The sequence below is a fragment of the Silurus aristotelis genome (assembly GCF_946808225.1).
Source record: "Silurus aristotelis genome assembly, chromosome: 23".
NCBI lineage: Eukaryota > Metazoa > Chordata > Actinopteri > Siluriformes > Siluridae > Silurus > Silurus aristotelis.
In genome coordinates, this window is record NC_139596.1 from 11,750,638 (window position 1) to 11,766,452 (window position 15,815).

Consider the following 15,815-nt stretch of genomic DNA (forward strand, 5'->3'; position numbering starts at 1 on the left):
TGCAGGGTTTGTACTGGTCATTTTTCCCACTCGTTCACTTTGCCTTCTTTTTCAGAAACCGTTTTCCGTATCCCTAGAGGAGCTTTTTAATCTGAAGTTTAGCTGGTAGGGCTTCAAATGCGGTTACTGTACATTTATATCTGCATTTAGTTTAAATAATTTTTTATTTAGTTTGGGATTGCAAAAATCTGCCTACGTTGGGTTTACATTGTCTAAATAATTGCCTTGCAACAACTTAAAAAAAGGTGTGCATAATCCTGATGTTTGAGATCAGGAGCAAACATAGCTAAAAAGCCTGTGGAGTGGAGTGTGGTGCTTGTTATTGATTGTAGAAATTTGTGGAGGTTAAAACAATCTCCAGTCTTTTATTAACTATAGTAAATTCAGATGTGCAGCTTTTTTTCCCCTAATAATTTAAAGGCATTTATGTTTAAACCCGTGCAGATGGGGGTTGCTTTAGCTCAGTGTTGTGTTCTCTTTGCCTGATTGTCATTAGAAGTTCATCTAATTAAATTTTTTGATAAATGAGCTGGAGGCAAGCTGCATGCATGGCTGCCCTGAAAAAAATCACCCAAGTATGTGTAAGGGGTCTGTGGAGATAAAATAAAAAAAAACTCAATCTGCCTGTGTGATTGCTTTTGTGAGTGTTTGTTTCTTGTTGCAAGCATATAAAGAAGTTTCAAGGATTTCTAAAGAAAGTCGGTTCGCACAACAACATGTGTACACATATTGCATCTCAATGCAACAAACTCAGTGTCAATAGTGTCCTTTTTTGGTTTGCTCAGCATTATAATGATAGCGTGCATGAGAGGTTATGATAGCTTGTGTGAGACTTTAAGATAGCATGCATGTGATAGTGTGTGTGAGAGGTTATGATAGTGTGTGTGATAGAATATGATTTACATGAGTTTAATGCGCATTAAACTATTTAGTGAGTCCCAATGCCCTGTACATCCAACAAGCATAATGGCTCATGTAGTTGTTTGAAAATAATATGCTATATTCTTCACAGTAACCAGATTTCAACACAACTCAACACTTCCCTTTATTGACAAATGACATTTAATCATTCACAAGGCATATTTAGAGTGTTTAGGAGGTTCAAGGTGGCACAAACCTAAACCTACTATATATTTTTACGTTCATTTGTCAACCATATGTATATCTAATAATAGCATAACAAATGTACCCTTTATTATACAGTTAATATATTTTAACTGTTTACATGTAAACAAATTCCAGGTTTATTTACACTATTTGTAATAAATTATATGAGAATAAATGTGTTTTTTTTTTATCCGTCAAGGCTTCACTCTGGTCTTAACTACAACTAAAAAGTGAGTCTGCAAACTAAATTATGTAGATTATATTAAATTATTGTGCATTATGAACGAGGGGAGACAGGTATTCTCAAAGCTTTGTCATGGAACAATGTTGAAGACAAAAAGCTATGCATATTTGATACAGTACAAGGAAACGTCCTCTTTCTTCTGTATGAGAAACAGGGGTTAGAGAAAAGTGGGCAATTGGAATTAACCCCTATTCCCAATTATATCTTTTTCAGTCCTTAGCCTTGATAACCTGATAATTTATTTGGATCATGTCTATTTTTGCATTATTTTAAAAGGAGTATTATTTGCGTAGAATATTGTTATTTTGCATTTTGTGAAATAGAGAATGTGTGCAAAAGAATGGAGTCAGTGATTTAAGCTGTTACCCTACTGACATTCGCAGTAACATCTATGGATTATAACAGCCTTTCTATGTCAAGTTATGCAATTCCATATCTTTTTATTATAAGCTTGGTCCTCTACTATTATTCTATACTGCAAGAGTATAACTCAGAAGTAAATAAAAATGACACTAGTTGGAAAAAAAGCTTTTTAGGTAATACGCAATGTCTACTATCATTTGATTTGGGATGTGATTTAATGGACAATTCATTTTAAAATCCTAGCCAGCTACACTTGATGGCCTACATACCAATGATTCGAAGCTATTCCAGAAGTGGTGGACAAAGGCAACACACTGATACTGAGAATACCTTTGCCATTATTCCACATGATGGAAAATGTACTAAAGTGTTTTATCTCAGCAAGAAGAGAGGGCTTCAAAAGTGGAATAGCATATTTTATTTATTAATATCCAGTGGAAAAAACATCTATTGCATTCATCTATTCCATGGTGGAGGAGGAGAAGTATGGCCCCAGCTTTAGATTTAGCACAGATTTTTTAGCACAGATTTTCTGAAATATGTCTACATTTTCTTAATAAATTTAAACATGCATATACACAGAATTTGTACAAATATTTTCCAGAATAGTTTGTTAGAACATTTGGAAAATGACAAAGATTTGTATTTCCATTTCAATTTCTATGTGACTGGCCCCATGAAAGACATAAAATATGCTGAACATAATCATTTCTAGTGACTTTGTGGTTAAAACATATCATTTTAGACAGTACTACCATGATGTGTTTAGACAAAATGGGATATATATATATATATATATATATATATATATATATAAAAAATTAATAATTTTAATGTATTACTATTAATCAAAAGATAAGAACTCTACCTTTTTTTGTATGTACACTTTTCTCTACTATCTCTTTTAAGTTGACATGTGGTTCTGAGGCAAGTACACAGAAAGCCCCCAGCTGAAGAAGGGTCATCTTATTTGACTTTGAGAGTATGGTGCATTTAAACAGTTTCAAATCAAATGTCAGACTGTGTTCTTTATGTTCTTCTATGACTATGTCTATAACTCTCTTTGTTTGCAAAAAATGTTTACAGTATTTTATATCTTTAGATGCCCCCCTGTTGTCTTTGGACACTTTGGGATGGATAAATAGCTGGCTTAAGAAAGAACACAGCATGCTGGATGGCAGCATAGATGAAATTACAGTTTGTACATTTTGTGCATCATATCTTTGCTATAGCTGGTCTCCTTTGAAATCCCTCATCTGAAATCCTAAAGTACAATTCCTATCACCTGCGTTTAAAGCTTTCATGTGTAACATTTTGTGTAAATTAAACGTATACATGAATATTGAATAATACAATACTTAATAATACAATCTGATACATTTGCTCCTATATTTTACTCTAGCAATCTTGTAACACAGTCAGCAGTATGTCAGTGGTGTAGGGTCTAAATGAATTTAAACGTTGTATGCAAGCTATGAAATATAAATGAATGGTGTTTTTAGTTTTTTTTTTTTTTTCATTTATCATTTCTTATTCCTGCTCTTGCATTGACATTACATCCAAATATTTGCTCCTTGTGACAGAAAAGCTAAATAGTAGGAACAACTTTCAGGACACCAAATCACAAATCTGATAAATAACTGTAACTGAAATCAAGTTTCCCAGGAAATACCATTGTCAAGTGTCAAGTCCCAGGAAATACCATTGCTATTCTATAAAGCACATCAGAAAAATATGAGGAGCCCATACATTTTCAAGATTAATTATAGACTCCCTAACAAAATGCTAGCGATGACTTTGATCTTATAAACTGTCTGGTACAATTCCTGCCCCATAATCAATAACACTTTCAAAGACAGTGGCTCCTTAACAACACAATATTTCTCCTTATCAACTAAGTTGTGTAAAATGATTCTTATCAACAACTTTTTATCTATTGTCAGTGCAAAATCAAGGCAAAGTCTGTCTACATTATAAAGAAACAATGGAAATAATTAATCAAAGATCAGTAGGTTAAATAGAATTTTGAAAGGATACAAATGTGCTATATAATATACTATATATTACACTAAATGCAAATTACACACAGTAGTAACTGGTAGGGGAGCTGCCTTGAAAGTAACTCAAATATACACTAAATAACTAAAATAGATTAATAGTTAATGACTCCAGTGGTAGTAATTTCCAGCAATAAAACTAATTATACTATAAAGTAAATGATAACCAAATACATTTGTCTGATGCAGCTGAACAGCTTGAGGTTGAAAGACTTGACCGTGCCCAATAAAGATAGATTGGCAATGTTGGCATTTGATGTGTGACTTTCTGGTTTGCCACAGAGCCACCGTAACCAGTAAGCCACCACAGCTTTCCTAATTAGCTTGCACTGCTTCAAGTATTTACTGGCATATAAAGGTAACCCATTATGCATTGTATTTTCTGGTAACTATAAACAAGTGCACTGCTCTAATTGCCTAATTATTTACAATACAATTCTGTAAATTTAAGAAACATTATTTTTCTTATTTTTTTTATGCATGCTGCAATAATAATCATATATAAGAAAACCCTGTAAATGTTCACTGACCAATTTACATGTGTGTGACTTCTTACTCTGCTGAGATCAAAGAGTTGATAGCATTAAAGTGCAACAGAAGATTTGAGATTTATGACTTAAGAGTCCATAAAAAAAGCTATATAAGCATGAACCGGTTGGGATGATCTGCACACAGGGAACAGACGACAAAGGTATGTGCACTTTTTGCATAGAAAATTATTGGTATTGGCATAGAAATGTATTGGTAGTGGTATATACTGGTAGTAAAATGCAAACATGCGAAGTATCCCATGCGAGACTGCGACTTTAATTAAAGGTATGAAACATTTCCATCAGAAATATCTACAAAAGCATACATACACAAATACAATAATTAATTTGGCAGAGCTAATATCCAGTGCAATAATAGAGAGAACATACCAGTCAGAAGAATTGCTAATGAAAAGAGTGATATAAACCCTTATTAAAGCAGTCAGTCAAACAAATGATGTGGGCATGATACCTGTAAATACACACCAAAATCAATAATAAAGTACAATGAGTAAATACAAAGTAATAATAAATTAAATACTGCATGCAAGTTTGAAAAAACCCTAATCATATATCTTTTATAGATGAAACTGTTTGCTGTCATCACCCTTCTTCAGCTGGGGGCTTTCTGTGTACTTGCCACAGAACCACATGTCAACTTAAAAGAGATAGTAGAGAAAAGTGTACATACAAAAATAGGTAGAGTTCTTATCTTTTGATTAATAGTAATACATAAAAATTATTATATATATATATATATATATATATATATATATATATATATATATATATATATATATATATATATATATATATATTTTTTTTTTTCTATTATTATTTATTTCTTTAATATTATTAACATAATGTTCTCTATTATAAGATTATAATTATTTTATTAATAATTATTTAGTTAAGTAGCATCATTAAGATTGTAGATATCAGTTTCTTTTCTTATATGCCATAAATGTGACTAATATTTCTTTTTTTTTTTTCTCAATCAGCACCTCTTTTGAACCCACTCCTAGAGGGTAAAGTCCCACCTCTAATTAGCAATGATCCAATTACTGGACCACTTACACCCCCAGAGCTTGAGGAACCATTAAGCTATTCAAGTCTTTTTGGCGAGAATGTCAATCTAAACTGGACCAAATGGGAGGGCTCTCTTCCTCAAGGTGCAGTTGGCATCTACAATGGTTACACAAAGCGTTCTGATTACATCTGCAAATACAACTGTGAAGCAGGTTTTTACACTCCCAGCAAAGGGCCATACTGCAACTACCCCTATGGAGATAGAGAATACCATGCCCCTGAGTTTGAAGTTTTAGTCAATATAGACAACTTTGAATTTGTGGAGTGGAAGGAAGATTCATATGGTTCTGTACCCAAACATGCCATTAGAACATGTGGAGGTGTTGGCATTTTTGTTGGCAAGAACAAGTATGGGCTTGGTAAAGTTGTACCGCAATTTGAAGCCTTCTTTCTGCCATGGGAGGGTGATGAGTACTGGTACAAGAAATATGAAGTTCTGGCCATCAACCGTGATGTGTACTCCCAACATATATCTCATGTTGAGTATGGTATTAATGAAGTTGAGCTCTTCCAATACCCACCAGAGACCATGCGGATCTCCAGTGTTGCCAACAATGACTGCCAGACAGTAACCAAAACAGTGACCATCTCCAAGAAGTCAGAGGTAGAGAGCACTTGGAGCATTGGTCGTACCACCATGCTTGGTGTTACAGCAGGCATTACTGCCAAGATCCCTCTTATTGGCAGTGGCAAAGTGGAATTCACTGCAGAAAAGTCCTTGCAGTTCAACCGCGGCACAACACTAGTCGAAGCTCTTAGTCACGAAGTGTCAGTTCAGCTAAAAGTGCCACCCAATCACTCTTGTACTGCACGCATGGAGGGCCGCAAGATGACCGCTGACATCCCCTTTAAAGCAAGGCTCAGTCGAACATACGCCAATGGAGAAACCCAATGGACTTCCATCATTGGTGTCTATGATGGCATACAGATAGGAGAAGTCAGAGCAGTGGTGGACCGCTGTGAGCCTATTCCAGATGCTAAGCCATGTCCATCAGCTGAATAGCAAAGTGAAAACTCACAGCAGCCAGGAGCCAGTTTGTATTTTGCAACAATCAAGTGTAATTGTTTTACTAATTGCAAATTATAAATGGCTAAAAAGAGTGGACAAATTGTATTTCCTGGAAACAGTAAATGATACATTTGTGAACTAACACTTTCAAGAATTTCCTTTTTTTGAAAAATAAAGTGTTAAAGCGAAATGCAGTAAATATCTTTGTGAAGCATCTTTGTGCACAGCAGAATTGTTATGCAAAAACACTAAACAATTTTTTTATCAAGATTTCATGTTACACAATAAAAAATTACCCAAACATTGTTAAAAAAAATAAATAAATGTAATTAAATTTAAAAAAAAGTCTTCAAATTGGCAACAAAAAAACAAAGATTTAATTTTAACACATCAAGAAAAATAATTTAATAAATTAAGGAATCAAGGTAAAAACATTAACATTAATATCTTTATTATTTATTTAGTATACTTATAATATACTTATATATAATTATATGATATTATAATATATAATATATGCTTAATGAATACTATAGGTAAAGAGAAAAAAAAAAAAATAATTTTTATTTGCCAATAAAGAACATTAATATATATAAATAATTTTACCAGTCTACTATATTTCATTTATACAAACATAAATGTTTCAAAGTGTTTTTTTGATTAATACGTGTCTATAAATATCAACTATTGCTCACTCTTTCTCTCTCTCTCTCTCTCTCTCTCACTCTCTCTCACTCTTTCTCTCTCTCTCTTTCTCTCTCTCTCACTATCTGTCTGTCTGTCTGTCTCTCGCTCTCGCTCTCTCTCTCTCTTTCTCTCTCTCGCTCTGTATATATATATATATATATATATATATATATATATATATATATATATATATATATATATATATATATATACATTTACCTTTATGAGTATTATATAAATATTCACAAATAATTATATCCATATATCTTTTATAACTGGCTATAATGATAATATTCTGGATCCCCTGATAGGTATAACATATACCGTTATAACCTAAAGATATAACAACATAGGTACAACCACGACATGTTATTTACTGCCTTTTTCAATATCCATATGTATTGTACATATCCAGTTTTAACACTGTTTTATTGTAAATAAATCAGTAAACCTATCATTAAACTCTGATCACCAGTAGACAAACTGGACAGCCTTAGCACCATGAGCATCAATAAGCCTTGGGCACCTATGACACTGTTACCAGTTCCTTGGAACACTTTGGAAGGTTCTAACCGGGGCATACCAGAACCTGCTTTAGAGATCCTCTGACCCAGTCGTCTACTCATTCAGATCCTTATGCATGCCTATTTTTCTGTTTTCCAGCACATCAACTTTGAGAACTGTCTGTTCACTTTCTGCCTAATATGTCCAACCCCTTCAAATATGCCATTGCAATGAGAAAATTACTTTAACTTTAAGTGATTTTAATGTTATGGTTGAAATGTTCCTGCTAACATTCAGGTGCAAGTGCAAGCAAGGCAAGTTCTGCTGTGTTTGCATTCATCAATAAATATGCAAAATCAATAGATACATTAAATAAATAAATACACACTATCAATAAATGCACAAGAAGGATTTCTACACATATTATAAATATGATACAGATGTATAATTGTTTATTAGTATGAATGCTGTACACTGATATGTATCAGAATACTGTAGATCACTGATTCCATTGAAATCACCAATCAGTTTAGAATATTTTTATCCTTTATTTAATCAGTAAAGCTCATCAGACCACAGTAATAAAACACTAATGATGTGTCCTTAACCTATATACAGGTACTGATTTTATCTGCTATCAATCAGACATTTGTGCCTGATAATCAGGTTGTAATTCCAATATCTTGTTAGGTTAAAGTTTTCTTTGACCTGGGATTTTTGTCTTTATCTTTGCACAGAAAGCAAATTTAAGTGTCATGTTACTTCAGATGTCTCATTCAATAAAAAAAAAAAAATACATTAAAATAACTTTTCATACTACATACTTTTATTAATGGTCCTGTTATACAGTAAATTAACCTTACAGAGAAAATGATGAATGTACATATGCTAGTATGTCCTTTGATTCATTTGATGATTCTCAGAAACATAAAAATTAAACAATATCTTGGAACACAAACATTTTGTAAAGAAAAAATCTACACAAATCGCACCAATATTGTAATTGAAACTTTCCCTTTTATATAGACAGAGAATCCCAAGGATCCTCATGAAGTTATCAGTGCTGGTTTATTGCAGCAATTATAAGAGCTTAAGAACCCTTTGGGAGTAGCTTGCATCAGCAGTTGAAAAGGAGTCTGAGAAGGTAAGCACTCCATTTAATGCTCTACAACCCTGATAGTTTTCTTTAAAAATGTATCATTTCATTTAATGAATTGTGAACAAGACCTGCCTATATAATGAACATTTTCTTTGTGAAGGTTTTGTCATATAACGTATAAATATAATGTTAAAATGTATGCTAATTTAAAATTAAAATATATTATACAATATTTTGCTTAATTGTGCATTTTATGCATGACTTGTTTGCATTGTATAATTGACTGTTTTTTAGGAATGCAATGCGTTTTTACTAAATATTTGTTTTTCTGTTTAAAGTAATATGTAACTGTACCAAGAAAATGCAATGATATTCAGTGCAAATGTCTTTCTTTTTGTCTCCAGATGAGGGCAGCACTTGCTTTAGTGTTAGCAGTATTGCAGATTTGTGCAACACCTCTGCACTCAGTCCCCACACCAGATCTTACTGCAGAAAACAGTGAGTTTGAAAGAGATCATTTAAAAGAGAGCCACAAAAGGGACTTTGCTGATTTTTAAAATGCAGCAGATGCACAACACATGCCACAGTTACACATTTATTTTCTTCTTCTTCTTCTTCTTTCGGCTGCTCCCATTAGGGGTCGCCACAGCGGATCATCCGTCTCCATACCACCCTGTCCTCTATATCTGCCTCTTTTACACCAACTACCTGCATGTCATCCCTCACCACATCCATAAACCTCCTCCTTGGCCTTCCTCTTTTCCTCCTACCTGGTGGCTCCATCTTCAGCATTTTTCTACCAATATAATTCCTGTCCCTTCTCTGCACATGTCCAAACCATCTCAATCTCGCCTCCCTCACCTTGTCACCAAAACGTCCTACATGCGCTGTCCCTCTAATAAACTCATTTCTAATCTTGTCCATCCTCGTCACTCCCAACGAAAACCTTAACATCTTCAGCTCTGCTACCTCCAGCTCCACCTCCTGTCTTTTACTCAATGCCACTGTCTCTAATCCATACAACATCGCAGGTCTCACCACAGTCCTATAAACTTTCCCTTTCATTCTTGCAGATACTCTTTTATCACAAATCACTCCTGTCACTCTTCTCCACCCACTCCACCCTGCCTGCACTCTTTTCTTTACTTCCCTAACACACTCTCCATTACTTTGCACTGTTGACCCCAGGTACCTGAACTCCTCCACCTTCTCCACCTCTTCTCCCTGCAACCGCATCACTCCACTGCCCTCCCTCTCATTCACACACATGTACTCTGTCTTACACCTACTGACTTTCATTCCCCTTCTCTCCAGCGCATATCTCCACCTCTCCAGGCTCTTCTCAACCTGCTCTCTACTCTCACCACAAATCACAATATCATCTGCAAACATCATAGTCCAGGGAGACTCCTGTCTGACCTCGTCCGTCAACCTGTCCATTACCACTGCAAACAGGAAAGGGCTCATGGCCGATCCTTGATGCAGTCCAACCTTCACCCTGAACCAGTCTGTCGTACCTACTGCACACTTTACTGCCGTCACACTGTCCTCATACATGTCCTGCACCACCCTCACATACTTCTCTGACACACCTGACTTACTCATACAATACCACAACTCCTCTCTTGGCACCCTGTCGTACGCTTTCTCTAAATCCACAAATACACAATGCAGCTCCTTCTGTCCTTCTCTATACTTCTCCATCAACATCCTCAAAGCAAATAAGGCATCTGTGGTGCTCTTCCTCGGCATGAAACCATACTGTTGCTCACAGATGGTCACCTCTTCTCTCAGCCTGGCTTCCACTACTCTTTCCCATAACTTCATGGTGTGACTGATCAACTTAATTCCCCTGTAGTTACTGCAGGTCTGCACATCTCCCTTATGCTTAAAGATCGGTACCAGCACACTCCTTCTCCATTCCTCAGGCATCCTCTCCCCTTCCAGAATCCTGTTAAACAATCTGGTTAAAAACTCCACTGCCATCTCTCCTAAACATCTCCACGCTTCTACCGGTATGTCATCTGGTCCAACCGACTTTCCATTCTTCATCCTCTTAATCGCTGCTCTCACTTCCTCCTTACTAATCCTATCTACATCCTGCTTCACCAACTCCACATCCTCCAACCTTCTCTCTCTCTGATTTTCCTCATTCATCAGCTGCTCAAAATACTCCCTCCATCTTCTCAACACACTCTCCTCACTAGTCAACACATTTCCCTCTCCATCCTTTATTGCTCTAACTTGCAGTACATCCTTCCCAGCTCGGTCCCTCTGCTTGGCCAATCGGTATAAATCCTTTTCTCCTTCCTTAGTGTCCAACCTCTTATACAGCTCCTCATATGCCTTTTCCTTGGCTTTCGCCACATCCCTTTTAACCTGCTGCCGCATCTCCTTGTACTCCTGCCTACTTTTCTCATCACTCTGTCGATCCCACTTCTGTTTTGCCAACCTCTTTCCCCTAATGCTCTCCTGCACTTCCTCATTCCACCACCACGTCTCCTTGTCTTGCTTTCTATTTCCAGATGTCACACCAAGTACTTTTCTAGCTGCCTCCCTCATCACTCCTGCAGTAGTTGCCCAATCATCCGGCACCTCTTCACCACCACCAAGCCCCTGTCTCACCTCTTCCCTGAACCTCACACTACAGTCTTCCTCCTTCAGTTTCCACCATCTTATTCTTCTTTCAAACCTTACTTTTCTCCTCTTCTTCTTCGCCTCCAAAACCATCCTACAGACCACCATCCGATGCTGTCTAGCTACACTGTCCCCCGCCAACACCTTACAGTCTCCAATCTCCTTCAGGTTGCATCTCCTACACAGAAGATAATCCACCTGTGTGCACCTTCCTCCACTCTTATACGTCACCCTGTGATCCTCCTTCTTCTTAAAATACGTGTTCACCACTGCCATTTCCATCCTTTTAGCAAAATCTACCACCATCTGCCCTTCCACATTCCTCTCCTTAAAACCATACCTACCCATTACCTCCTCATCACCTCTGTTCCCTTCACCTACATGCCCATTAAAGTCTGCCCCAATCACCAATCGTTCTTTCCTAGGTACACCATCTACCACTTCATCTAATTCACTCCAGAATCTTTCTTTCTCCTCCATCTCACAGCCAACTTGTGGAGCATAGGCACTGATGACATTTATCATCATCCCTTCAACCTCCACCTTCACGATCATCACCCTATCAGAAACTCTCTTCACCTCCACTACACTCTTACTGTACGCTTCCTTCAGAATCACCCCTACACCATTTCTCTTCCCATCCACACCATGATAAAACAGTTTAAACCCACCTCCAATGTTCCTGGCCTTACTCCCTTTCCACTTGGTTTCCTGAACACACAACACATCTACCTTTCTCCTCTCCATCATATCAGCTATCTCTCTCCCTTTACCCGTCATAGTACCAACATTTAAAGTACCAACCCGAACCTCTACTCTCCTACACTGCTCCTTTTCCTGCCGTCTTTGTAGACGCCTTCCTCCTCTCCTTCTCCTCCTTCGGCCAACAGTAGCCCAATTTCCACCGGTACCCTGTCGGCTAACGATACCTGTGGCGGTCGTTGTTAACCCGGGCCTCGACCGATCCGGTATGAAATTCTCATTTGTGATCCGCATATTTGATTTGGCACATGTTTTACGCTGGATGCCCTTCCTAACGCAACCCTCCCCATTTACCCGGGCTTGGGACCGGCACTAAGAGTACACTGGCTTGTGCCCCCCTAATGGCTGGGTTAGTTACACATTTATTTTAACATTTTAATATTCACCACCACTTTGACAGATGCATTTTAGACCTGCAAACCGCAGACATTTTTAGACCACATTACCTAAAAAGATATAATAACTGTGCAAATTATAGTTTATTTCTGTCTATTCTTTTGGGATGGATTGGCATCCTACTCTTGTTTTATTTCTCCTTGGTGACCAGTGTATAATCAAGACATACCATTACTTTAAGTTGACCTGTCATGCTAATTACTAGCAAATACAGAAAGACTAATTCTGACCATTTCACACACCCAGTTTGCCCACTGGCAATATTTAGATTATATGTGTAATCTTGCTTTTATAACATCTTTTTATTTCTTTAACTGTTTTCATTCAGAGAACCATCTAAACATTGCTTTGGGGGATGTGGTCCCACCTCTTGATGCCTGGACTACAGTCATAAATTCTGATTCTCCTCCAGAGTTAGAATACAAGGAAGAGGGGGGCTCAGCATTCATGTTTCAGGAAAATGTCAACTTAAAATGGGTTAGCTGGGAAGGCTCACTTCCAAATGGGGCAGTAGGCATCTACAATGGTTATGCAGGACGTAATGACTATGTTTGCAAATTCAACTGTGAGGCTGGATTTTTCAATCCAAGCAAAGGCCCATACTGCAAATATCCTTATGCAGATGCTGAGTACACGGCCTCTAAGTTTGAGGTGTTGGTCAATGAGGACCATTTTGAGTTCCTTGAATGGAAACAAGGCTCCTATGGTTCTGTGGCCGAACACTCAGTAAAGACTTGTCCTGGAATTGACATCTTTGTTGGCAAAAACAAATATGGGCTTGGCAAAATTGTTACTAAACATGAGGCTTTCTTCCTGCCTTGGGAAGGCAAGGAGTACTGGTACAAATCATATGATGCCCTGGCCATTAACAGAGACACCTACAACCAGCAAATCTCCAATGTTGTTTATGCGATTGACCAGGTCAAGTTATTCCATCATCCACCAGAGACCATCCAAATGGCCAGGGGAACCAACTACGAGTGCTCCAGCATTGAGAAGACAGTCCTTTTGCAGAAATCTAGCACTGTAGAGAAGTTCTGGGACATTGGTAGAGAAACCCGCAATGGATCCATCTCAACCATGAAAGGGAAAATCCCAATCATCAACCCAGACAACGTTGACTTCACCAAGGAGCAAACAGTAAGTTTTTCTGAGGGAACAAGGATGATGGAGACTATCAGCCACTCCATGTCTGTACAGGTCTTGGTCCCACCAAACCATTCATGCTTGGTGAGAATGGAGGCGAGAAGGATGACTGCTGATATCCCGTTCACAGCCCGGCTGAGTCGTACATACGCCAATGGAAACACTCACTGGACCACTGTCACTGGGACATATGATGGTGTGAAGATTGGAGAAATTAATGCTGTGGTGGAACGCTGTACTCCTATCCCTGATGCCCCACCATGTTTTAGTGAAAATGAATAAGGGCAAAGGATCTTCCCTTATCCTGCCCACATTTGCATGACTGATAATGATCACCATTAATTGACATGCTAATGGTATGATTTAACTGTGTGTATCTGTGTTAATAAAGTTCATGCTGCAGTTAATGATGACTGTATTATTTTGTAGCTTTATATAAATTTGGTGACCATATTGATTTGCAAACTAAGTGCATCTTATCTATTTTAGAGTTTGATTCGAAATGAGTCAAGAAGCTTTTATTGTCATTTCTACCATATTTAGCTGACGCAGTACACAGTGAAGTACACATATTACATATTTGATAAGTGAGTCAGCAGAACATATAAGGTTGGTATAATGCTGCCCTGCTAATGTATAATGCTTGTATAAAGCTTATATAATGCAATATGAGATAAAAAAAAATATATATACTTTGGAGTTACTACCATCCATATAGTAAATCATTTTTCTGAAAGTGGTCTAAAAGTACATTCAGAAATATTATTGCATTACAATATTTCTGCATATTACCCATTAAAATACTTTTCTTTCTTGTTTTCTTATGATCATGATTGAATTTTCTCGTGATCACAACCTAACAAGTTGTTTTCTCGTGATCAATTCTTAATTTTTCTGTGTATTTGGAAAAAGAGCAGGCTCTAAAGGCAGCATCATGGATAGTAAACATAACGATTTGTGGCAGCGGGCACGTGGACGTCGTGATCATGAGTTGTGATCATGAGATCATGAGAAGTGATCATGAGAAAACAAGAAAGAAAAAATATTTTAATGCATGGCCTCTGAAGACTTCTGTATAAAAGAGCGTTATACTATAAAAGTAAAAAAAAAATCATACATATTTTGAGGTGGATACCAGAGAATTTGTATTTTTTTCATAGAAACTTAAAAGAAAAATATTTTATATAGTGGCTACATATAGTGGTAGATTCAGGGAAAATCAACCTGTAGAGGTCACCACCGTCTACATTTATTATTTTTCTTCATCTATTTATTGGAATAACAGGAATCATGGAAAACAGCTACCTTTCCTAACAGAGACATCCTTGAACTAATGCCTCCTTTAGAAGAGGGACATATTGTTTACACGGCTAAACAAAGTATAGGGGAGAAAGGGGATAAGGAAAAATTCCCAAGATCAACTCCAGATTCATAAGTGTTTTTCCACAGTCAGCATGTTTAAACAAGTTCAGTTCCTGTCTCGGCATACATTACCATGTAAACAGTTGAACATGTGACAGGTGCTGTGTTTGGTGAGATACCCGTATTTATACTATGAGCCAAAGAGTGCACACTACTCCTATCTAAACAGTCGATCAGCCTGACAATCACACCTTTTCAGCTCCGTATGCAAACCCATGCAAACTGACACCCGAATCCAACTGTCCACACTCTCCAAGAGCAAACATTGATATAAATAAGTAAGCGTATTGTCTGTGAGCAATAAACTGTTATTATTGTTAGGACTCAAAAAGAGAGTGTGAACATTATTCATGTAAACAAGAGAATATTTGAGATTCACTTGGTTGTAGTGTTCACACAAGGATTTGTTTGGGCAGTGATGAGGTGTCAATAGTGGCTTTAGAGGATTGATGGTCTGTGTTGGCCATGGTCACCACATTTACCTTATTCTGTGGGAGATAACAGGAAAACAAACAATCAGGAGAATAGACAGTACATGTAAACAGCTGTTAGTGCACGTAGACGTAAGAAATTAGAACATAACATACCCATAGATTTAAAAAGAAGAGATCTACGGAAACATGAGTTTCTTCCCATAGTATAACTAATGTGTGAGAGAACGTTCCCATTCTACAATCTTGCTCTTTTGGAGTGAGCAAGCGAATTGATTCATTGATATAAGTATCAGCCTAATGAGCATACAGAACATCTTAATAGAGAATCC

At 37.0% G+C, this 15,815-nt stretch overlaps 2 protein-coding genes across 2 annotated transcripts; both read left to right on the forward strand.

The window, feature by feature from the left end:
• Window positions 1–4,418: 4,418 nt before the first annotated feature.
• Window positions 4,419–6,541, forward strand: LOC310718064 (natterin-3-like). The gene is made up of 3 exons (XM_083526595.1): window positions 4,419–4,462; window positions 4,886–5,000; window positions 5,303–6,541. Exons 2-3 carry the CDS (start codon window positions 4,886–4,888, stop codon window positions 6,391–6,393), a joined length of 1,206 nt encoding a protein of 401 aa, XP_083382721.1. The 5' UTR covers window positions 4,419–4,462; the 3' UTR covers window positions 6,394–6,541.
• A 2,112-nt stretch (window positions 6,542–8,653) lies between these two features.
• On the forward strand, window positions 8,654–14,037 carry LOC310718065 (natterin-3-like). Its single transcript, XM_083526596.1, has 3 exons — window positions 8,654–8,734; window positions 9,094–9,187; window positions 12,813–14,037. Exons 2-3 carry the CDS (start codon window positions 9,094–9,096, stop codon window positions 13,910–13,912), a joined length of 1,194 nt encoding a protein of 397 aa, XP_083382722.1. The 5' UTR covers window positions 8,654–8,734; the 3' UTR covers window positions 13,913–14,037.
• The last annotated feature ends 1,778 nt before the right edge of the window (window positions 14,038–15,815 follow it).